At 41.4% G+C, this 23,745-nt stretch overlaps 1 protein-coding gene across 1 annotated transcript in view; it reads right to left on the reverse strand.

The window, feature by feature from the left end:
• Positions 1-1,187: 1,187 nt before the first annotated feature.
• SSPN (sarcospan) overlaps positions 1,188-23,745 on the reverse strand; it is a 39,521-nt gene continuing 16,963 nt past the window's right edge. Inside the window, exons 2-3 of the mRNA XM_037020377.2 lie at positions 12,152-12,238; positions 1,188-6,076 (exon numbers count right to left, since the gene is read on the reverse strand). Coding sequence (XP_036876272.2) covers positions 5,711-6,076; positions 12,152-12,238 — 453 coding nt within the window. The 3' untranslated portion in view covers positions 1,188-5,710. The remainder of the gene's footprint in view (positions 6,077-12,151; positions 12,239-23,745) is intronic.

Raw genomic sequence — 23,745 nt, forward strand, 5'->3', positions numbered from 1 at the left:
CTAATACAATAGACTGGTAATGCACCAACCTTCAAGAAAGTTTCATTTAAAAAGTTGGGATTAAACTGCTTCAATTGCACTAAATTTGAAGTGATGCAAAAATCAGGAGAAATGCCCCAGCTTCCACTTCTGCCTGAGTGAGGAATGAGAGAAGATAGTCACACTCAAGGAACACTCAGATGGGTAAGCCAAGAAAGAGGAATCCAGCCAGCACATTAATTCTATGCACTGTCTGTCATCAATAAGAGTTGGTTCTATCTTATTTTAAAAGCAGAATTTCTGTGAAAGGCCCATGTGATGTTTTTGGCTTATAAAAAGAAGTCACGGAAGGGCTAGCAAAGCAGAGCTAGTTTTCTAGTTGGGTGTAGTTTTCTAGTCTAGTTTTCTTCTTGTTCAGAAGCCTGAACAAGAAAGTATCAGAGGTTTTGCAGAACCCGACTAAGGAAGGAAGAAACCAAATGCTTATTAAGTTATCCCCATTAGCCAGATACACTGCTAAGTTTTATTTCATTTAACCTCCTGTATAACGCAGTGAGGCAGTTATGTTTTTCTCCACTTTACAAATGAGGAAACTGAAGATCCAACAGTTTGTCCAAAGTCACACAGCTAGAAAGTGGCAGCCAGATTTCCAACCTTAAGTCCTGCATCCTTAACACGAAGGAGAGGAAATGCATCTCAAAGCCTGGTCCTAAATCATTATTCCTTTCCTAAATAAATTAAACAAAGAGAACCATTGCATTTTACAGGTTAATCAACTATATAAATTGCCTCAAAGTTGGGAAGAAGGAGTTCTTGCATTTAGATTTGAAATTCAATCGGCTGTCTGGTTTTCTATACAATTAAATGTAGGTTACCATCGAGTATGTGACATTCAAACATGTATTTTCATAGTTTAGGCCAAGCTTTACTTGACATTAATAGATACAAATGAAGAATCAGCATTCCTAGTATCTTTTACAAGATTTTTTCCAGTTCAGGCTTTCTTTGCCTGGAAAGTTATTTACAATACAACCTTGTCTTGTACGATGCATACGGGATACCAAAATACACTGGCACAAAGGAGTTGACATGAATATTAGTTCTCATTATTCCAAAACACAATTTTTGAAGTAAACACTAGTCTGAGAGCTTTTATGTATACCAGTTCATGTGCAACGTTCCATCACTTTAAAGCACATCCAAACATGGTGTTTTCAAAGATTACGAAAATTTTATTAACAAAGAAAATCTGCATTATATGCATCCCCTTTAAAAACAACCATCTCAAACATACAGGAAACACTTTGTTTTCTATTCACTATTTCATCAATGCCCGAAGAATGAAATCGCAACACCCAGGTACAGACCACTATTTTTGAAGGGGATAATCATTTGAGATAAAGAAGCACTTGAAAGTCAGAAGAAACAAATCAAGGTATTCATTTCACAGGCTGAACCACTGAAACTTCATCCAAACAAATGTTTCCACTGTGAGTCAATATATTTGGCCACCAGATCTTTTGAACACTATCCTGAACATACAGTGTACATATAAAACCTGGCATATAGAAGTACTTTGTATCTTTTGCATATAAAAAAGAGCTGAGAGCCAGTGTGACTTACAGAAATGTATGGCTACATAGCAATAGTTCAAAGACGATCACTAGAAAACAAAGATATGCTTCATGGTAGGTTATGATTAGTATTTCAGAGCAAGTTTTCGGTTTGTTTCTGATTATCTTTAAATAACCACGCCACTGTTGTCCCTCAGAATTTCCCTTGGATACCCTCTACCTGACCCTTCACTAAAAATCTGTAAACATATTCCAGATACACTGCATGCAGGAGGGGAAGTACAAGGATATTAAAAGATTCTGATGTCCTGGACAGCAATAGAAAACCCACACACAGAATGCGTTCTCGCTGTCAGAACACTGACGTTGCATCTGGAAACCCCTCCAAAGAGATCAGATAGACAGACATTTAATTTAAAGTGGGAAGAAAGTTAGGCTTGTTCCTTGACTACAGTTTCTAGGGCCTGGGGTAGCTGTAGTTTTAGGCATGGTTCCAAGGAGCCGCCTACACATTTGGAGGGAGAGAGGGAGGCACAGATGGTGGTCACGTGAAGGCACAGACCGATCGAGGGGGCTCGGTTACAAAGTCTGTACATTTAGGCTGCTGGATTCCTCCTGTTTCAAGTACTGCCAAGTTCCGGCTGTTCCCCCTCTTTCCAAAGTCTTGATTCATTTAATTCTCCTGAAGGAGGTGGGAGGGAGGAGATTGCGCAAACCTTTCTGTTTTATGGCTTAGAAGAGACAGTCCCCATCTTGGCTTCTTGTCAGATGTTAAATGTATCATTTTGCTAAGTGTGAAGCTGTGTGTCTGTTCCTTTTCTGTTGCCGTTATTGTAGCTTCAATATTTGCAAAACACAACCTCAAAATACTTCAGATCCAGCCCAAAGCAGTTTGTTATTCATGCAACACAATTCTTACTTGTATCAATACCCTATGTGTCTGTAAACCAGGAATCTTTGTTTTGTTCCTGTTTTCTTTTATTCATTTTTTTTGTTGTTCCTTCTTTCATGTTTTTTTTTTCTTTCTTTGGGGATTCAAGAATAATTCAGTCACACAGTAAGCAAAATCCTTATGTCTATCTATCAACCAATACATATAGATTATATAATGTATGCTGATTATTTTTCAAGCTCATCACCACACCAGTTCTTACTAGTTGCATTATTTAGAAAAAGGAAGTACATAAGCTAAATTATTCTACCATTTAACATACCCTGTGAATCGCTTGTAAAGCGTAGAGCACCTTAGTGATGTGTAGAATTTAAATTTTCTAATATAAAAACCTGTAGTGTTCACTATAAAAAGTTGTTAGAGGTACACAGGGTGTTTCCATGGTGCCTAATTCATCATAACTAGCATTAAAACACTAGTTTCTCACTCCTTAAAGAAAGCCTACAACATTCCAAATTCTCCATCATTTTCTTTATAGAAAATTGTCAACACCAAAATGGATTCAGTTATTGGGATTGTTTTTTTTTTAATAGGCATAAAGTATTTTTTCAGGTTATCAGCAGGACACTTGGGTGTTCTGTCCATGTAACGTGTGTGTTCAAGCCTATGTCCAATCTTATTCACTAAGCTCTCCAATGTGCTTTCTTGGCCTGAGCTCATGTGTAAGAAGGCCATTTTTTTTTTTGAGAGGGCATCTCTCATATTTATTAATCATATGGTTGTTAACAACAATAAAATTCTGTATAGGGGACTCAATGCACAATCATTAATCAACCCCATGCCTAATTCTCAACAGTCTCCAATCTTCTGAAGCATAAAGAACAAGTTTCTACATGGTGAACAAGTTCTTACATAGTGAATAAGTTCTTACATGATGAACAGTACAAGGGCAGTCATCACAGAAACTTTCGGTTTTGATCACGCATCATGAACTATAAACAATCACGCATCATGAACTATAAACAATCAGGTCAATTATGATTATTCGTTTGATTTTTATACTTGATTTATATGTGAATCCCACATTTCTCCCTTATTATTATTATTATTATTTTTTTAATAAAATGCTGAAGTGGTAGGTAGATGCAAGATAAAGGTAGAAAACATAGTTTAGTGCTGTAAGAGGGCAAATGTAGATGATCAGGTGTGTGCCTATAGACTAAGTATTAATCCAAGCTAGACAAGGGCAACAAAACATCCACGAATGCAGAAGATTTCTCTCAAAACAGGGGGGCTGAGGTTCTAAGCCTCACCTCTGTTGATCCCCAATTTCTCACCTGATGGCCCCCCTGCAACTGTGCCTGTCTTAGGTTGTTCCTCCCTTGAGGAATCAAGAAGGCCATTTTTAAAGCAAGTCGACAGAAAAAGGTTTTCACATCTGCTAATCAGATTTTTTATCTGGGAGACATGAAAGATATTTACTATCCTTCAACTAACAGACTTAACATTTTTGTTTAGATATTTACTGTGGGTAGAAGTTGACACTACCATCACAATCAATGAAATTGTTCATTTATATTCTAAGGCAAACAAGAAAATGGCTTTCTGTTAGGGTAGAACTTCATGATTAGTAAAGTCCATCAACAGGCAATGTAGAAAGGCAAACAGCTCAATTATTATCTTGGTTTTCTGCTTTCAACAGAGCATACTAATAGAGAAAGTTCTTGAAAACATTTATGCTGCATGAATTTGATTCTGAGTTCCTTCCATAAAACACTGATATTGCTCAGAATTTAATAATAACAATTAAGAGAGGGAAGACTCTGCCGTAAGGTTTTTAACTCACACTTAAAAACAAAACAAAACAAAAAGACCCTTAAAGTCAATGGACCTTTGCTCAAATAAGGACTTCAAAACATTAGTTTAAGCCTCTAGGTTGCCTGTGCCTACGCAATCAATAATAGGATTACGTATCGGATACAGTTTTGTGAATGGAGCACATTGACATTACCCATTTTTCCTCAAAAGTAGTTAGCTGCCAAGAGAGAGACTTCACGACATATAAATGCGCTATTTGTATAAACATTTCCCATTACAAATTCTCTTGTTTTTGTTTAAGAGTATTTTTAACTTGAGCTATCCATAAAAATGACTATTTTTTCCTCCTTGTAAAGCTTGGCTCTCAGAGGAAAGAATCTTTACACCACCTCTCTTGTGAGAGTAATTTCTCCTAATAACACCGGTGCTACGTAAGTACAGCCAGGGCTCATTAAATAGGCTTCTGAGCATAATTATAATTAACAATTACCTAGAAATTAGTGTTAATGATTTGTTTTAGATGATAGAATGGAAGCACAGTATGATTATTTTTAAACCTTCCACATCATGAGGAATACAACTACCACCCACCTTCCATTACTGAGAAGCAGACAGTCATCTAAGCCTTTAGTAAGTGATCTACTTGCAAAGCCCAACTACGGAAGCTGAAGAGCAAAGGCTGGTGCCCCAGCCCAGACACTGGTCATCATTCAGCCTTTTGCAAAGTCTCTTCTCTGTTCTGCTCCTTGAAGCTATGTCATACCTTGAAGACCTATCTACCAGGGGCGGTGGAGAGAGTCAGTCTGGCCTCCCCAAGCCCCTGCATTCTCCAAGACAGAGTGAAGTTAAAGGTGGGAGGGGGGAAGGCCTGGAACAGACTACCAAATTTAGCAAGTTGGCCAGAAATGCCAATCGACACACCAAACTGGGCTGACAGGCAAAAAGATCATGGAAGTAATGGATAAAATGAGTACTCCCACTATCTGAAAGTTCGCTCTACGCCACTTTGCTTTTATGAAAGACTACATTAGTACTGCTTACCCTTACTGATGAGATCCAAAGAGGATTTCTCACTTTTACAAAATGGTTATTGCCATTCTGCCTCATGAAAGGTTTCATAGGAATGATCTGCTTTTGAATATCGTGGGAAACCTGTGTTAGGAATAAACTACAGGCCGGAAGATGGATGTATGCCATTCTTTGCTGTTCGGTGTTCTTTTAATATCCCAAAGTCAATTTGGATCTTACTTTCCCATTAAGAATTTTTAAAGATACTACAGAAACCTGAAGAAATGCCTTTTCATTTCCTGAAAAATATAAAAATATTCATTTAGAAAAATGAAAATTACTGTCAAAAGGTTTTTCTTTCTTCCTTTCCTATTTTATATATTTTTTGAACCTCAGCTAGTCAGCGTACTGTTTTCTCTCCCACCTTTCAGAAAGAATGCTAGACGTTTTGCTGCTGGCCTTCGGAAGCTGTCAGGGGGCACATCCTGACACCCACATAAAAGACCTGGTACCTGTGTTTCCACATTACAAAGCAGGCCAGCAAGCACACAAGGCCACAGACCAGGTTAAGAATCATTTGGATGAGTAAGAACAACTTGAAAGTGCCAGTGATGCTGGCACAGTCAGTCACATCCCGGTACACAAAGGTCCTGCTGAGTGGCTCCGAGGAGGGCAGTTTGCACTGGCAGGAGTCGAGCGCGGTTGCACAGGTAAACTGTGTGAGCTGTGAATAGTGGTGGGCAGCAAACGCCACGGCCAGCACGCACACCACCAGGCCCAGGGCGCTCAGCAGAAAATACAGCAGCTGCAAGAAATCACAAGAAAACCCTTCTGGTTACAAAGAACGTTGGATGACAAAGTCGGTTAATAAAAGCTGTTCTTTTTCTTCTCTCCCAGGAAGGTCCCTCATCAGGGGGATGTCTCTTCTCAGAAATGTAGCATCTAAGATATGGAAGCGGCACCACATTTATTTGTTAGTGAGCCCTCCGTAAGCCCTGATCCACATCAGGACAGATGCTGGGTGCTTTCCATGAGTTGAGCCAACAATATCAGCTTCAATGTGGGATGCTTGTGTGTGCATGTAGCAAGAAGCTTAGATGAATCCCTGACGGAGCCATCCCAGAAACGCTTGCAGAGTTTGTTTTGACCTCAAGAACCACTGATATAAAGATTGAAAGAAGCAAAGAACAAATTACTGATATGTAAACACGGTGTTGTTCCAAACTGGTAAAGACTGGTCAACTAGCAACATGGGGTAATAAACAAGACTAGGTTCCATGTAGTGCCTGCCAAACTACATCCAGGAATGCCAGGATCCCCGGTTTTATCCCAGGTTGCTGGGTTATAAAAGAAGTATGGCTTCAGCAGTACATGAATGATGTCAGCTTTATCACCTACACATCTCAGTCCAATTCTACCTTAAACCATGTTTGTTCCTGAGCATAAAAATAACTCTAAATGGTCCTCAGCCACCATGGTGCTGAACACTGTTGGCCTATGCATTAGCCCTAGGATGGAAAAGTCTGGTTAAAGTTCTAACCCTGCTGCTAAAGAACCCTGAGAGCCCTGACATTCAGACAGTCAGACATTTAGCTGACATCTGAAATATTTTATCACAAGTTGTGGGTGCTCTTTGACACAGCCACGATATAAACCACTTTATAGAACAAGAAATGTTCCTGTGATTGGACTCACTACTGGAAATGTTTCTCTTAATAGTCCCACCTACTGAAGGTCTAGATAAAGAACAGAGACCCCAGCTGTTGGGATGAGTGTATCAAACCCAGTTCTTCATGTACGATGTATATTACAATAGTCAAAAATTGCTTGCAGAACAGTTCTGGTGAATGTGAACTCCCTGAAGGAAGATTAGTTCTAGTCATGTCCAGGTTCAGATTAAGGTAGCTCTGAAAAGATTATGTCCTCCTCCTACTTCCAATATACGTAATTCAAAGTAAAAACATATAGACAAGATTATAAAGTATGTGTCCGAAAGTCCTCCGAATGGGTGATTTTTCTGCACAATTTCCAGTGTTTTCAAGTCTTAGATATAGAATACCTAAACATTAATTTTTTTCTTTCTGGAGTGCAGTGTGTGTGTGTGTGTGTGTGTGTGTGTGTGTGTGGTGGGGGGATGCTGATGCCCTAAGCACATGTCTGGTTTGCTGGGAAGCATCACCGAGAGCACACAAAGAGAGTGGAATGGGTTAAAGCCATTTTGTCTCAATATGGTTGGACAACCAAGGAGTGCAAGGGATTCTTTGGGTCTTTTCACCAAAGATATCTTAAACACACACACTACTTTACTTTCAAATCATCTGAAGGACTGCCAAATATAACCTAAGTTTCCTCACCTGTGAAACAGTTTACAGAGACATCTTATAACTCAGGGATGTAACAAGGATAACTTACACGCAACATGGCCAGTCTGCCGTGGTGGAAGGGAATCTGATGAATTCAAAGTAGGCACCATTATGAAATTTAAAAAGGAAATATTTAATGTGTGATACTGAATGCATCACCTTGGTCTTGTCCCCAAATTTTCATTGGCTGTATTTTCTACAAAAACTGTAGTGCTGGGGCTAAAAAGTATGGGCTTATTTTGTGGGACCATGGGAACAGAATATTTGAAATATTGGGTTATTCTGAAATATTCAGGCTTGACGACTGACTTTTTGAGGCCAATAGCCAAATTAAATTGTGCTAGCTGGGCTGCCCTGGTGTGGTCACTGTAGCTGTGTTTCCAGTGCATGCAGCGTGCAAGTGGAAACCATTTGCTCTGGAAACGTGGATACATGGGTAACTTTACCAGTGGGGAAGGCTCAAATTAAAAGGATAATTTCCCACCAGGGAGTCATCTAACTTAGTAGAATGGCCCCAATTGGAGTTTCTCTACACATCTGACTGCCTTCAGTGGATGGAAGTGACAAGGTCTTGAAATAACCCATCTCCCCTGCACACACACACACACACATCCTTCGCAAATCTCTAGTTAGAACACTCACTGAAGCATTCCTTATCTTGAGGCATTGTATTGAAGCAATGATGATAATCCCTCATTTTCCATCTGTACATAATTCAAAGGATTGTGAAAAATACTGGTCTCTCATAATTATCACAAAAATCCATGTGCTGAAAGAAAAATACTATCTTAAAAAAATGATCCTTTGGCTCAGATAGGAAAAGATTTGCCCAAGAGATTTAACAAGCGTACACCAGCACCCAGGGACGGATCAGGACTGCCTGGGTTCCGATCCTGGTTCTCCCCTCCTTGGCCAGGCACTTTGGGCAAATTAACGAACCCCGTGTTTCTTCATTTATAAACTAGTAATGATGATCCGAACAGCACCTACATCACAGGATCATTATAAGGATCAGTAGAGTTGCCATCTGTAAAGGGCTTCGAACAGCATCTGGTACCTGGTAGCTCTGTTTCAGTACTTGTGAAATTAGCAAATTAGGGGAGATGGAAGAAGCTGTCGCGTCTCAGGACTCAGGACGTCAGCTCCACTGGCTTTGTCTCATTCTGTCCTGTGGGAGTAGCGACGCACACTTGGCTGGCAGAAAGGATGCAAACATTTACACAAACACAGTGATGGCTCAGTTCTGAGCACCGTAAACATGCTGGAAGCCAACGACGAGAGCCCAACAAAAGCGATGCCCTTAGAAGACAAACACATTTTCCTTGGTGCGAATCCCTCACGTCGTGATTCTGCATCTCCCCGTCGGTGAAAGCAGCAGGCCAATAAACAGGGGCGGGCCACGGGCCACCGCATCAAGTTTCTTACCCATCTTGAGACATAAATATATACTTGCTCCCCGCAGGCCTGAGGGCTCCATCGGAAGCGCTATAGTATTTCTCCTTCACGGCGTCTAACTTACCTAAGGGCACCAAGCTTCAGGGTTAGAATCTGTAATTTAAAATCTAGTGGCTTGTTTTGCCCGCCCCGCACGGATAAGCTCTGAGAGGAAGGGTTGCTGAGGACCCTGGGGACGCGGGCAAAGGCACCTCGACACGGGCGCGCAGGCAGCAGGCGCGCCGGGCGGGCTCCGCTCGCGGCCAGAACGGGCCCCGGCTGCCCCTCCCGCCCACCTCCCGCCGCGGCCGGCGGACGCTCCCGCCCGGGGGTCCCTGCAGGTGGGCGCGGCGCGATCGCGCCTGAGGTGCCCCCGGGGGGAAGTGCCCGAGGGTCTCTGCGGGCGCAGGGACCCACACGTTTGCGCAGTCGTCAAGGTGGGCCCCGAGAAGGCAGGGCCGCCAGGGAGGGCAGCGGGCCGGGCCCGGCGGGAGGCGCCCCGGCCCAGGGAGGGAGGAGCGCGCGGCGGCAGCCGCACAGGACTGCGAGCTTGAGATGGAAAGACAGGCCCCTTGGCTGCTGTCTCTCCAGAAAAAGCAGATGGGTGTGAGAGTGAGATTGTGCGCGCGCGCGCGCGCGTGTGTGTGTGTGTGTGCGCGCGCGCGCGGTGGGTGCGCGCAGGCTGCAGAGAGACGCCCTTCTCCACCCCCACATTGTCCGCCTGGCTTCTGGGCAGTCAACGGGAGCAAATAGATTCAACGAGGCTTAGGCCCCGGTATCCACATTCCCGCACTAAGATGCATGGACGTGAGTGAGAAACCCCTCCTGAAGATGCGTCTCATGCCTTCCCGGCTTGACAGTGGTGTGGGAAGCACTGGGAAGTCCGCGATAACCTGTTGTGCCTTTGGAAAATCTGGAGATGGACGGAGGCTCGTTTTCCACCTGAAGACAATATAATGGGCACCTCAGAGAGCGAGCAGCAAGGATCACTAAAGGTCATATTCAGGAGAACTGCAAAGTTCTGTAGCTGTCAGTCTGCCACAGGTGGGGAAAAAGAAAAGGTAGCTAATGAGATCTTCCTAGTGGGAGTTCTCCATCTAGCTGGACATTGGCAGTGCCTTTTTTATTTGATTTTGGTTTTTTTTTCCTTGCTCCTTATTTTTAAATGCAGATTTGAGATGGTTTGGGGCCCTCTGGGAAGCTGAGCCTGTTGCCCATGCGGGAGCATCTGGAGGGGAAAAGAGGGCATTTTACATAAATTGATTAATCTGGTTTAGAGCAATTTTTACCTGACCAATGACTTCCTGTAATGTAACAGGCCACTTCTTACTATTCTTTCTGGCTTTGTTTTTTTAGGCCTTGCTGTTTAGTCTGACCTCCGCACACACAAAAGTAACCATGAAGTGATGTCTGTTCTATCTGGACTCAGAAAAAGTAGAATTTCCAAATGTAGGCGTATCCATCGAAATTCCAATTCTCAAGAGAATCCATTCACTTTTTTTAATTAGAAAAGTTATGTCTAACTTACTGGAGAACATTTCAAAATTAGGGGAAAAAACCTCCAAAATGCAGCTATAACCCTGCCACTCACAGATAACTATTTTTTTCTATGCACATAGAGCTATTTCTTTTTTATTTCTGCAGGACCATACCATACATTTTGTATAGCTAGCTTTTTTTGCTAGTTAATGTAATGTGAACATTTTTATTCCATTAATTACTCTGTTCCAAGATGATTTAAATACATATATGCACACACACACATATATGTATATCAGCACAATGCATTTTTATGTTAACGGCTTCAGTCATATGTGGGTAAAACTGTAATTTTTCCAGAATATCTCTCCTGGCATCTGCATATCAACAGGTGTTCTTCAGGGGTGGAGACATGTAGGGCTTTAGCCATCACCATATCAATAGGTGTTCCTCAGGGGTGGATAGAAATTGATCTCCATATGGAAGGGTAATTACCTGGGCAACAGAGGGCTTATCTGAACCTGAGATGTGAGGGGGAGGGCTGGTTTTACTTCAGCCAGAGCAGGCAAGAGAGATGGCCACAGACTGCAGTTTGTAAGCAATAAACGGGTTTTAATCTTTATTTCTCCCTTTGACTAATTTTGGTTTTAGAGGTATTTTGTTCCTGGATTTCCTTTCCCCCTGACTTACATCATACTAGAATATACTAATGCTTTCTGCACTTCATAATTTGTAAATAATACAGCTAACTCTTATGCCTTATGCTTTCCTGTTCTAGTGAATAAAGGAATATCCAGTTTTTATGTGCTTTCTTGTAGAAGAGAAGTAAACAATATGAATGGATCACAAAATAAAAATAAAATGCCACCAAGGACATTACAGAAAGATTTTTGTTCTCTGCTACAGTAGTTGAAAACAAATGTAGGAATTTGATTTCTACTAGCTCTGATTGCTGAGTTGGGTGTTTATCTCCCTAAACCCTGAACGGGTGTGTCTGTTTTTCCCTTTGGAGTAGATTCTACCGAGTACTGAAAATGGTGTGTACTTGGACTGGCCCCAACCAAACCCACTGTCTCTAACAGAGAAAAATACAGTCACAAGAAAGACACGCATACTTGCTAACCCAGGCATATCTCACCTGCCCACCCCTTGCCCTCAGCCTCTTGGCACAGATCATTTGGATGTACCCAATGTACTCTTTCTGTCTCAGTGATCCCACCTACAAGAGGAAATATGCTTAGACTGCTTCATTATGAAAATATTCTAAAAAGCCCCAAGATACAGAAGTGGGCACTGATAGAGAAACCCGGTCCCTGGCCAAGTGTTTTGTTGAACGGATGAATTTTCAATATTCCTTTTAAGGGCACTGAAGGACAGACTACATATGCTCTAAGCCAACCTTGTCTATGGAAATGAAGACTTTAAAAAAAGTTAGTGTTACCTTTGGGGTCTGGATGAATGCCCTCCTAAAACATTTTTTGGCCTGCCTAGAAATGCAGCTTCTAGAACAATCAGATATGCAACCCTTTAAAAAGCATGCCTTTATTTTGTGCTTGAGTTTCTGTCTATGCAATGGTAAAAGAGAAAGAAAAATGGCAACTTACTTTCATTGCAAACTGGATACATGTCCGTTCGTCAACTTGATACGAGACACAGAGCATGAACAAACCAAGATAGGCCACTAAGCAGACCTGTAATGGAGAACACGGACAGAAGGGTGTTACCAGGGCGAGTTGTACATTCTAATGACATCAATCTCAGTGCCTTTCGCCAGTAACATCCTTGTTATCAAGGTGCTCATTTCACTTACTTATCTTTACAGGCTGTTTTTTTGCTCAGCTGGTGGAACAGGAGTTTTTAAAATAGCGTGATTGCTTTATTTCTATGTAGCCAGTATTTATTAAGTTCTTTTGATGTGCCACATGCTATGCAAAGTCCTTCAGCATATACAATGAGTGTGTAAGTGTACACTCAACCTCAATAAGTGTACAGTCTAGTCTAGGCCAAGGTAAGTGCACACACTATTCTAAAGCAGCGCATTACATATCAAATGCTATTCAGCAAAGTACAAAAAGAGGAAAAAATAACATGAGTCGGGTGATTAAAAAAGACTTTACCAAAGAGGTGGATTTGAAATAGTTCTGGAAGGGGATGGTGATAATAACAATCTCTAACATTTAATGAATACCTACTTTGTACTGGGGCTCCTCTAAGGGCTTTGTGTACATTTCCCCATGTAATCATCACAACACTGTATGAAGTAGGCGCTACCATGATACTCATATTATAAATGCGGAAACAGAAGCACAAAGCTAGTAACAAATGGAACCAGCGCTCAAATCAGGTAGCTTGGGTACAACAGCACGAGCAACAGCGGAGGTAGGGCTGCACAAACGGTGGCAAGAATAGCAAATGCGCACCCAGCTGCAATAAAACAAAGAACAGAAGAGGGAGCTTGAAAATCTGGGCATGTAGGATTGATTTAGTACAGAGTGGGGCTCCCTTGAAATTTTCCAGCAGGGGAATGACATGATTCAAGACGTGTTTCAGGGAAATGAGTAGCGGTGTCCAGCGGGCTGGAAGCGAGAGCATCGTGATATCATTTTACTAAGCTAAGCAAAATGAATATATCAGGCGGCCCAGAGCTCAGATGGTGGCAGGCAAAGTCAGAGATCAAGGCGAAGCAGAAAGGTGCGGTGAGAGCAGATTTCGTGTATCACGGCTGTTACGTGACTCACGGGAGGACACTGGGGAGGGAGAAATAGGAAGCAATCTCCCTGGTGTTGATCGTCAGTGTTAGAAAGAAAGGGGATGTGCCTGGCTGAAAAAAGGCTGGCAGGAGGCATGACAACTTTGAGAGAACAGATACTCGATGGGTTAGTCACACAGGATTTTCTTTTTAGTGCCCTGGAGTTTTACTCTGATTTAGAGTTTCTAATCAAAGCTCATCTATCCACTCTCAATGCCGGAACCTTTAAGATGTTACCAATTTCTGCTTTGCACCAGAAAACATAAGCAACAGAATTTTCTGATAAGCGCAAGTTTCCTAAGACAGATGTTGGAAGGGTGGCTGAGAGTCATCCAGCAGGTCATTAACGGACGGATTCGGTCACAGTCATGATTCCTACTCGGAGGGCCAGCTCTGCTCGTGGGGTAGAGTTGTACACTTACAAAGCCAACCCAGCGTGTTAACACATCTATCCCATTCTCCCCTTGATTACAACCTCAGTAAGTTGCTTGTGCCCTCCTAGGTTACCAACGTGAGAGTTATTCAGGTTTCTACTGGGCTGTGAAGCCAAAAACCAAGCCTTCCTTTAGTACAGGCTGTTTCCAGGGTCTTCCATCCCTAGGACTGGCTGATGGCGGTACAGAACAGTCCCAGAGGGGAAAGACAGCATTAAAATCGGTGAGCAGGGCAAAGGCTGGAGAGGTCTGGGTACCAAACGAGCAGAAAGAGCCCAGGAAGGGGTTTTTCAGCAGAAGACAGGCAGACGCCCAAGCAGAGATACCGACGTTCTCTGTGTAGCCCACCATGCAGCCGCCATTTCCAAGTCAAGATGAATTTCTTTCTCAAAGCTCATTTAAAACAATTATCTAATTGAGGTATAAGGTTGATAAGGCCTGTAGGGGCTTCCTGTGTTAATTTTCACATTAAGAATTTACAGAACTGGAACAAAGGGAGAAAGCCCTCCTTTTTTGTTCATTGGTAGCAAGCCAGATGGAGGCTTCTAGACCTCCTTCTCTGGGGATTGTTAAGTCCCTAAGCACGTGCCCACACTCCCTTGTCAGGGTGTGTCTGCAGGAGCCCAGGGCTGGGCCTTCTTCCACAGCTGTCTTCTTGATCTGTAGAAGGTGCTGTGAAGTCAGCAGTGCCCAGTCTTTCCTCTTGCCTTTGTGAGAGATGTGTTCCAATAATCATGCCTAACTGACCAACATCTTAAAAACCTGACTGTCTGTTTTGCTTGAACAAACTTCCCCACTTTAGTAGTATCTACTTTGTGGCCTTAAACTGGGCTGGTTTACAGCAAAAAGTTGCTGAGAACTTGAGGCCTCACTCTAGAGCATTTCACTTTGTCAATTGACAGAACTTATTTTGAAGACAGAATAGTCGGACCCTCTGGGAATTGAAAGGTGAAAGGACAGAGTCCCAGCCTTCAAGGAGCTCTCTGTCCAGTGGGGAAAGAGAGGAGAATAAAGTTATAGTACCACATAAGGACGGGGACCCCTGCTGATAGTGATGCACAGAAGGGGTGGCTGACCTGAAGGGGACTCAGGGAAACTTCCCTTAGGAAGGTGAGTTTTGAAGGGTAAGCGGAAATTAGCTGGGAGAAGAATGTGTGGAAAAGTAAAGAGAGTATGCATAAGTACAAAGGGCAGGCTCAAGGAGAAATGCCGAGCAGACAGCGGAAGACTCCCCCAGCTCCCTGCCAGAGGATCGGAGAGGAAAGGGCACACGCTGGCTTGCGGAGAGGGGCTGCAAGTAGGTCACACAGGACTTTTATTTTGACCTAGGAATAAGTCCTTCTGGCTGCGAGGAGCGGACTGGGGACAGTACAAGCGGCTGGGAGGCCGTCCTCCATCCATGGAAACCACAGCACCTGAGCTCAGGGTGTGAGAAGGATGGAGGGGGTGGGTTGGCGAGAAGAAGAAAGCAGAATCCATGGGACTGACGTCAGGGCCGCAGGAGAGGTCAGGGTCAGGAAGGTGCTCGGCTAGCTGACTTGGACTGCCCGGTGGATGGTACTGGCAGTTAATGAGACACGAGATAGGAGAGGAAGAGCAGAAACAAGTGGCAAACTGTGACGTCTGCACGGACTCAAAGCTCAGCCACCTAGGCCTGGAACTCAGGCAGGAGGTCTGGGCTGGAGATGAGCACTTGTCAGTCATCAGTTCATGCGAAGCTTCTGAAACCACTAGAAACGCTGGACCATCCAGCGTCCAGAGAAAACAGAAAAGGGCCCAGGAGTTACCCAGCTTTGAAGAACCTTTGACTCTTTTGAACAAAAGCATCTCGAATACACTTCTCAGAATGTTGGCTGTACATCATGACTTGTTGAAATCTTAAGAAACTGATCATCCTTCTGGATTTTTGAAAGTTTCACTTCTAGCTCCTTGTATAGGGTATTTGCTATAAAGCCTGAATCAATCCAACATATTCTGATTTCTTGGCCTTCTGATAGGATTTGATAGGCTCTAGGATGGGGGGACTTCATTTTCTTACCTGCCACTCTGCATGTTAGAACAATAGTTCTTTATCAGAGAGTTAACCTGTGTTGCATGTAGACACCTTCTAGAAGGGCAGTATTTAGTGAATACTTAAAACTGAAGGCTTTGTGGCCATGGGGAGGAAATGAGACTTCTTATGCCAGACTAAGGGTCTTGTTTCCTGAGCTGGCAGGATGCAGATGTGCCAGAAGACAGGGTGTCTGGCTTCTCAGGCAGGGAATGGAGAGCCCATGTTAATGAGCAGTGAGACCCACCAGTCCTGCTGGATCCCAGGCCAGAGCTTCCACCAGATATGGTGAGGTGAGGCCCACGGCACTGGAAAAAGGCCACTGTGTCAGGCTTTCAAGAAGGCACCCTTCAGACCAGACACACAGGCCTGGGGAGGACAGGTGGCATCACTGAGCACAAAGCCAGTGAGGACTGGGTGGCACGGAGACACTACTGCTGAAAGGCAGCTAGCCTTAGGGGTTGTGAAGATTTAGTTCATGTACAGATGGATAATTATGTTGACAAGAAGAGCTGGAAATTATTTTTGAATAGAAAAAAGAGAAAGACCACCATCATAATTTTTTAACTTATTTTTGAATGCATGTTTCTACAATTTGTTTAGTGTAAAGAGAAAACCTAAGTCCCAAATTCCATATTCTGTTTCAAGATACTCCGCGCAGAGTGAAGACTGCATTCTCCCTGTTAGAAAGTTAAACAGAGTCGAAATGTTCTCTGACTGTTAGATCCGCTTCTAGGTGTGTGAGTCCTGAGTCTTGGCACACAGTGTCTTTGTGTCATTTGGCCTGACTGTATCTGCAGCGGTGCCTTGTAAGGGTCGGCATTGTAACCGAAAGGTGAATGCCAGACCAGTGTCCTGGACATTTTAATTTTGGCAAAGCTAAAAGGTATTACCCTGAAACATTTTGGGAGAATGTGAATTCTTGGTATTTCCTTGTTCCACATTATGCGCATTTATATTCTGGTCTTGTGACATTCACGCAACCTCCAATTTATTTGTTTTCTTCTTTTTGCTGTCAACCGAGCTGCTCCAGAGAGCTGTCTGGGGAACACAACCTTTCCCGTCAGGTGCCTTTCATGGTTCCCCTCCTCCTTCCATCCCCCTCTTTCGTTTGTGTATCTGAACTGTGACTCTATTTCTGTAAGTTAATCAACTTTCCTCTTTGTATTTAAAGTGATTTAATTCAGTCAATATAGTAGCAAGATGAACTCTCTTCTCATGTTTGCACAGCCAATTGATCAAGAAATGTAGCAGAACTATAGATGTTGCTCTGGATGTTTCTTAAGAGAATGTCTATGGACTTAATAAAATGTAAAGTAGAATATTAGAAATCATTTTCAACAAATGATAAATATATTGCAATCTGTCAACTGAATGTAGTCTCATGCAGGAGAACTGTGGACTAATACATAGTGTACCAGAGATTTAAATAACATACAAAAGAACATTTCATGAAACTCCACTAAAGGATGCTTATTGGAGCAAGATTGCAGAAGGCTGGGAAGAGAATGTTTTAGCATAACTTAAGCATTTTCACTGGATTCTCACTGCCTCTGCCTTGTGGTAAGACAAAATCTAAGCCAGTGGTTCAGAGCTACTTGGAAGGTTTGGTAAAAATTGGCCCCATCCCCAGAATTTGATTCAATAAGTCTGGAGTGGAAATCAAGAATTTGCATTTCTAACAAATTCTCAGCTAATGCTGATGGTGCTGGTCCTGAGGCCACACTTTGAGAACCACTAGTGTAAGCTGAAAACAGTCTTCTAAATGCCGATGCCTGGTATGGGGTTTATTTATCTGAATGGGTAGAGGTCTAGAGTGAGACACCGACTTGTAGAGCTTTCTATAGAAGAATTGTCTATCAAAAGTAATAGAGATTTAACAATAGCTCCCCCCTAAGGAAATTTAGTCTCGGCTATTGTAGGAGGACTTAAAATTGGAGAGGAGCACCTTTATCTACATTGCTTCTTAAATACGACCTTATTCCACAGCTTCAGTGGGTGTGGTTGATGGTTTGGGAGCATCTCTAAATCAGCCATCAATGTGATGTGGCACTCTGCTACTGTTTGAGGACATTGCCACTTCACTCCAAGCCAGAGCAAAGCTATCTCCTCCAAAACTCCACAGACATGTACTTGGTAAATGTTTAACAATGGGCTGTAGAGGTGGAAGATGCTGTTTGTAGCATTTGCTAATTCTGCAGTGTAAATACTTCTACTAGTGTCAGTTTCAAGGACCAATACGAAGTCACTGAGCACAGAGTTGGGAAGAGATGTGCACAGTCAGCTTTTGCAAGCCCACTGGAGATGCTCTAGCATGCCCCGTACCTCCCGCATTTTTGCCTCCTGTGAGTCCCTTCTCTTACAGAGCATTTGGTTAGCAAGTGGGATTAGTTTGTAACTAAAGAGTAGTCTGGCACTTTACTCTGTACTAGTTGGAATCCTTGAAACCAGGCTAGAGAATCAGTGTAAAGGTGCAAGGGAGAGATCCAGGGAGCAATCCTAATACTCATTTCCTAATTTGTGGAAATGGATTAAGAATTATTACAATGTAACTTTTGATATCTGGCTACTAATGGACCCCCCAGTTTACGTATCACTCCCCACCTGAGTTTAGCTCTGTAACCTTTATTGTGGTAGGTACTGGGGGTGTGAAGAATAAGATAAGGTCTTTACCTTTTAGAAATGTACAGTGGAATCCCCACTTTGCAGAGGAATTGAGGCACAGGAAAATTATTGCGTGGGTAATGTCATTTGACTAGTCTAGGCCAGGTGGGAAAATCAGCGGCCAAAAGTACCTACTTAATCAGTCTTTCATCAAAACCATTCATCCTTTCTAAATGTAAGGGACATCGAATCAACTGTGTTTTTTTCCTGCTAAGTATTATATTAAAAGACAATAAAGTTTTTGGCATTAATCAAATAGGACTTAAATATGGTAGAATTATGACATCCCCTTCCACCTTTATTATTATTATTTGAAATTACATTCTTAGGTAAAAGCAAGATAAAAGGACTCAAAAGTACTCTTTCTCCTAATCAGATGAGGTAATAAAGGTGAAAACAGCTCTCAGAAGCATGAAACGTCAGGTAACAGCTCCTTCAACAAATGGAACTGCTTACTTAGTCCCGTTAAGTCAAGTATGAAATGCTAAGTACAATTAAGGAGACAGTTCTACGTCAAGGAAAAAAGTGTGGGCTTTAGAGTTTGGCTTTTGATTCTACCACCTTACCAGCTAAATGATCTTGGACAAAGTTATTTAGTTCTCTTAGCCTCAGTTTACTTATGTATGAAATGGAGACAATCATGCCTTCTTTCGAGGGTTAATTCAAGGATTAATGATAATGTAAATAAAGTGTCTAGAATAATGCCTAACAAATAGCTGGAGAATAACTGGTAGTGATCACTATCGTGATGATTATGCAATCAGAGTCATGTACAAGTTTTAAGAGTTGACCAAATTTAGATATATTTAAGGGTTCATTAACCTATTACCAACTTAACCATGTTGAGAACTGGTGACACATGTACTGTCTTGGTCACAAATACCACACAGTCTACTTCATATTAGCACCAGTTGCATACTTGGTCTGATCTTCATATTTATGTAAGAAAAATTAATAATCAAGTCTAGGTGGTTTGCCAGTTTAATGCTAACATTGAACAGTTTTATATGTCAGGCATTAAATAAGCGCTGCAGGTCCATTATCCTATTGGGTCTTCATGAAAACCCTATTATTAGCCTCACTTTATGGAAGAGGGAACTAAAGCTCGGAAAGGGTTTGTGCTCCAGGTCACAGGGCAAATACAGAGCTGACAGCTGTACTGTCAGAGTACAGAGCTGGGGTCTTCACCTTTACACAGCCTGGCTGCCTCACCGGAGGAATCTTGCCAGCCCTTGTAAGGGAAGTGAGGATTGCAGAAATTTGGAGAATATTCTATCATCTGCTCCTTTCCTGTGTGAATGGCATGAAGCACCACTCCGAAGGCATAGTGTGAAGAACTGTGCTTGAGATCCAAATGACTGTCCCACCTGGGGGGAAGGTGATGCAGTCTTTGAGACTCAACGTCATCATGTATGAATTAGAGGAAATAACACTTACTTCATAACTTGTCTTAAGGTCATAAATACTGTGCCCGCAATTGCAGCAGGTATAACTGCTTCCATCTCATATGACGTCAAACTGTGCCTGGATAACTTACTCCAAAACGTGAGCTGAAATGAGTAATATATATGTACATGGAGCCCTCTATCATATCATAGAAATAATCTTATTCTGTTCATGTAACAAATATTCATGGTGTACCTACCACAGGCCAGCTACTCTTTGAGGCTCTGAAGGTACAGTGAGCAGAAAAGACAAAAATTGCTGCCTTGATAGGGCCAATGCTATAAAGCAGAAAGGCTGACCATAAACAAATAACTAAGATATATAACTTGTCAGTGCTTGAGAAGAGCTGGGGAAAATATACCACCAATTATCATTGCTTCTTTTTCCCACAAACATGACATATAGTAATGAGCAAAATATAAACAGTAAATCCTTAAAGTGATATGTGTCCCCTAAAAAACTGAATTGGGAATGTCCAGCAACCCCTTAAAAAAAGATGGCAGGCTCACAGTTGTTTCTAAGGTGAGCCTTGCTGGCTCAATTCTTGCAAAAACATGTATCCACCGTAGGTTACCTAAGCCCTCACAGGCTCCATAAAAGGTAACATACACCTGTCCTGGAGAAGGAGCAACAAAGGGTAACAGCAAAATAGGCCACATAGACTGAGGCAGTTTATCTTAGCTCTGGATCTGACAGACCTGGGTTCCAAACCCCCTCTGCTACTTTCTAGCTGTTGGTCTTAGACAAGTTAACTCCTCTGAGCCACAGTTTCATCTGTGGGATGATCATAACAATGCTTACTCTGAAAGTTGCTATCAGGGTTCTAGGAAACAGCACATGTAAAGGGCTTAAACAGTACCCAGCACAGAAAGAGGCAGTCAATACATATTTGTCAAATGCATAAGTGAATCCATTTAGTGACTTGGACTACTTTTGCTTTCATAGCTAAGACCCACTTTTCAAAAATCCTGCCAATAATGTTGACTTAAATAGTTTGTAAACATCTCAGAGTAATAAAACTCCTTTTTATGCCTCTTTTTTTTTTCTGCTACACACCTATTTATTATCTACTACCCAGGAAATGCCAATCTTGTAACAATGCTGAGCTGTATGTTTCTCTGATTATACTACTGTGGTTTTACAAAGACAAGCATTTAATTTCTGAAAAAGTGATGTTCACCTAAAAATATTTTCTGTCTATAACAATCCAAGGTAAATAATACCTTTTCTTAAAAACAGCATAATTGTTTCAGCTAAAGTTAGTGCACAGATATTAATGGGAAATTACAAAAGTGTTAGGATGTAAATATGAAGATACACAAATCAACCAGAGAGTTTATGGCAGAATTGAAGATGAGGGGTAAATCGGTAACTATACCTCTAAACACTATCAACTTTTACATATAGGCATTAAAACCCAGAACACTGATTATAATTTTGAAAAACCCTTTTTCTTGGCCTTTACTAAACCAAGTTCAAAGTAGTAGCTTCTTTTCCACTACAAACAAAATTATAGCTGGCAACACTTTTTATAGCTAGCCACTTTTGCTAAGGAGTGTTTGATTTGGCCTGTCATGCACAATGCCTTTTCATTTGCCTTAGGAATATACAATCCCAAAGTTTCACTGTTTTTCTCTTTTTATTTTTATTTTTTTCATTAGAGTGAAAATTGCCAATAGAGAGCTCTAGTGAAGAAATACTCTTTTCATCCGAGGACTAAGTTCCTTTCACTTGGCCCAGGAAGAGTTCAGATTATAGCACACATCCTCAACTGTGGGTTTTCACATCTTTCCGGGGAACAATTTGTAATATTTACGTTGCAAAGACACCCTAAGAGATTATTTTCTTTAAAGGCTGGTAGAGATCCAGGTCAAAATCTCTCAGCGACAAGGTAATTCTAGATAACCAAATCTAACACAGAAAATGATTTCTTCATAGGGTCTGAAGAGAAAAGACACTTGCTCAGCCACACCTAAGTTTAGCCCATCTCTAAAATCCACTCAGTGTTTTTCTCCCTCTTTATTATAATTGTCCTTTTGCCTCTGGGGTTGATACCTGATGGGTCTATGTCTGAATTATTATTATAAATGTACAGACTTTTCATATACGAGTTTCAAACTGAACCAAGTTTCAAATTTCAAATTGAACCTAAATAAACAACTGATGTGTTAGTGCTTTAAACTGAAAAATAAAAACAGGACTGTCATCACGTGCAACTTTGCTAAATCTAGGTCTCTTTGGAAAATAAATTGTAAAAATAAAATTTCTAAGAATTTATGGGGCAATTGATAAGGAAATTATTGCTCATGTAATTGCCAGCAATGAGACTGTAGATTTGCCTGCTCTGTTGTGATAAAAGCTGCAATTGGTTGAAAAATAAGTATGGAATATTAAGGGCATTTACATACCCAGCCAAAATCCTTTGTATGGTAAAATGCATCCTTTATAATTCAAAGCGGTAGGTTTTATCATTATTTGAAACTATCCAATATTATACAATAACCAGGAAAATATATATATCTATATTTAACCAATGTTGCATTGTAATTTGCATTATTGGGCAGTTTAGCCAGATCTGTTGTACAAGCACAGAAAGAATGTGAAGGAAAAAGTGGCTTCCCTATTTCCCAGCACACATCTGGCTTCGCAGATACTCCCTTATATATTATATGATGCTTATAAGATATTAGAAAACTATCTGGATGGAACTGATAAAAAGGCGTTGGACTTGTGACCAGCAGCTGGGTGAAGGGAGTGTGAATCTCCCAAGTTCTGTGGATGTAGTGTGCTTTCTTTGATGTTCCTGCCAGAGTAAAGCTGGAAAACTAGAGATCTGCAAGAGATATTCAGCATAAAGTTGTTACAATTCATAAGTTCCAAAAACCCTGCTTGAAAATGATTGCAAATGAATTTGAACCAATGAAACTTACAACTGGGTTTTTATCAACTCACAGAAAACAGAAGAAAAATCTGGTAACTATCCCAGTGTGTGACTTATCCTGGTGACATTCAAGTGGAATCTCTTTGGCTAGGGTCTTACTTCAATATTATAACACAGACTGTGTAGCTACCTTAAGGTTCACATTTTATAGGAACTGTGGAAAGTTTTGCAATTATATTCTCGAAAGACTGAATAAGCACAAACAGAATTGTGAAGCAATGAAATTTGTTGTGGATGAAAACTAGACTGAATAATCATAGGACACAAATTGTGCCTTTGACCTGAAATGTCCTTTTACTTCTGTGTCCTCCTAGTATAGTACTACTCCTTCAACTAGTTTGAATCCAGCAGTATTCGTTCCTCAAGCCCTGATCAAGGATCCCCTTTATCCAGAAAGGGTACCTTTTATGCAATATCCACTTTGTATGCACTAGCTCATTTATTCCCTAAAACAATGCAATAAGTAAAAAATTAAAAAATACTATCCCATTTTATAGATTGTGACTCAGAGAGATTAAGAAACTTACAAGTTGACCCAAAGAAGATTTTTAAAAGCATTAAGAGGTTTTATTTCTGCTTAATATTAAGGACTAAATTACATGAAACTGTTTTCTCTATAAAACACTTTAAAATGTCCTGAGCTTCCACAGGCAAAGAGATGATGCGGAGACCATGGCATGAAGGATGGCTCCTCAAATGGCTATACCCTTAGATGACTACTACACGATTAACCCACTAGCACTAGAAATCATCAAGAAAAGAAACATATGAACCAATTAGTGCATAAGCTCTTATTGGGATCCTGATTCCAACACATTGTGAAGAAATATTCATGAGTTAATCATGGATATTTGGTCACTGATTTGATCCTATTAAGAAATTGTTAACTCATTAGGTGTGATAGGTATTTTTGA

The sequence above is a fragment of the Manis javanica genome, chromosome 15, assembly GCF_040802235.1.
Source record: "Manis javanica isolate MJ-LG chromosome 15, MJ_LKY, whole genome shotgun sequence".
NCBI lineage: Eukaryota > Metazoa > Chordata > Mammalia > Pholidota > Manidae > Manis > Manis javanica.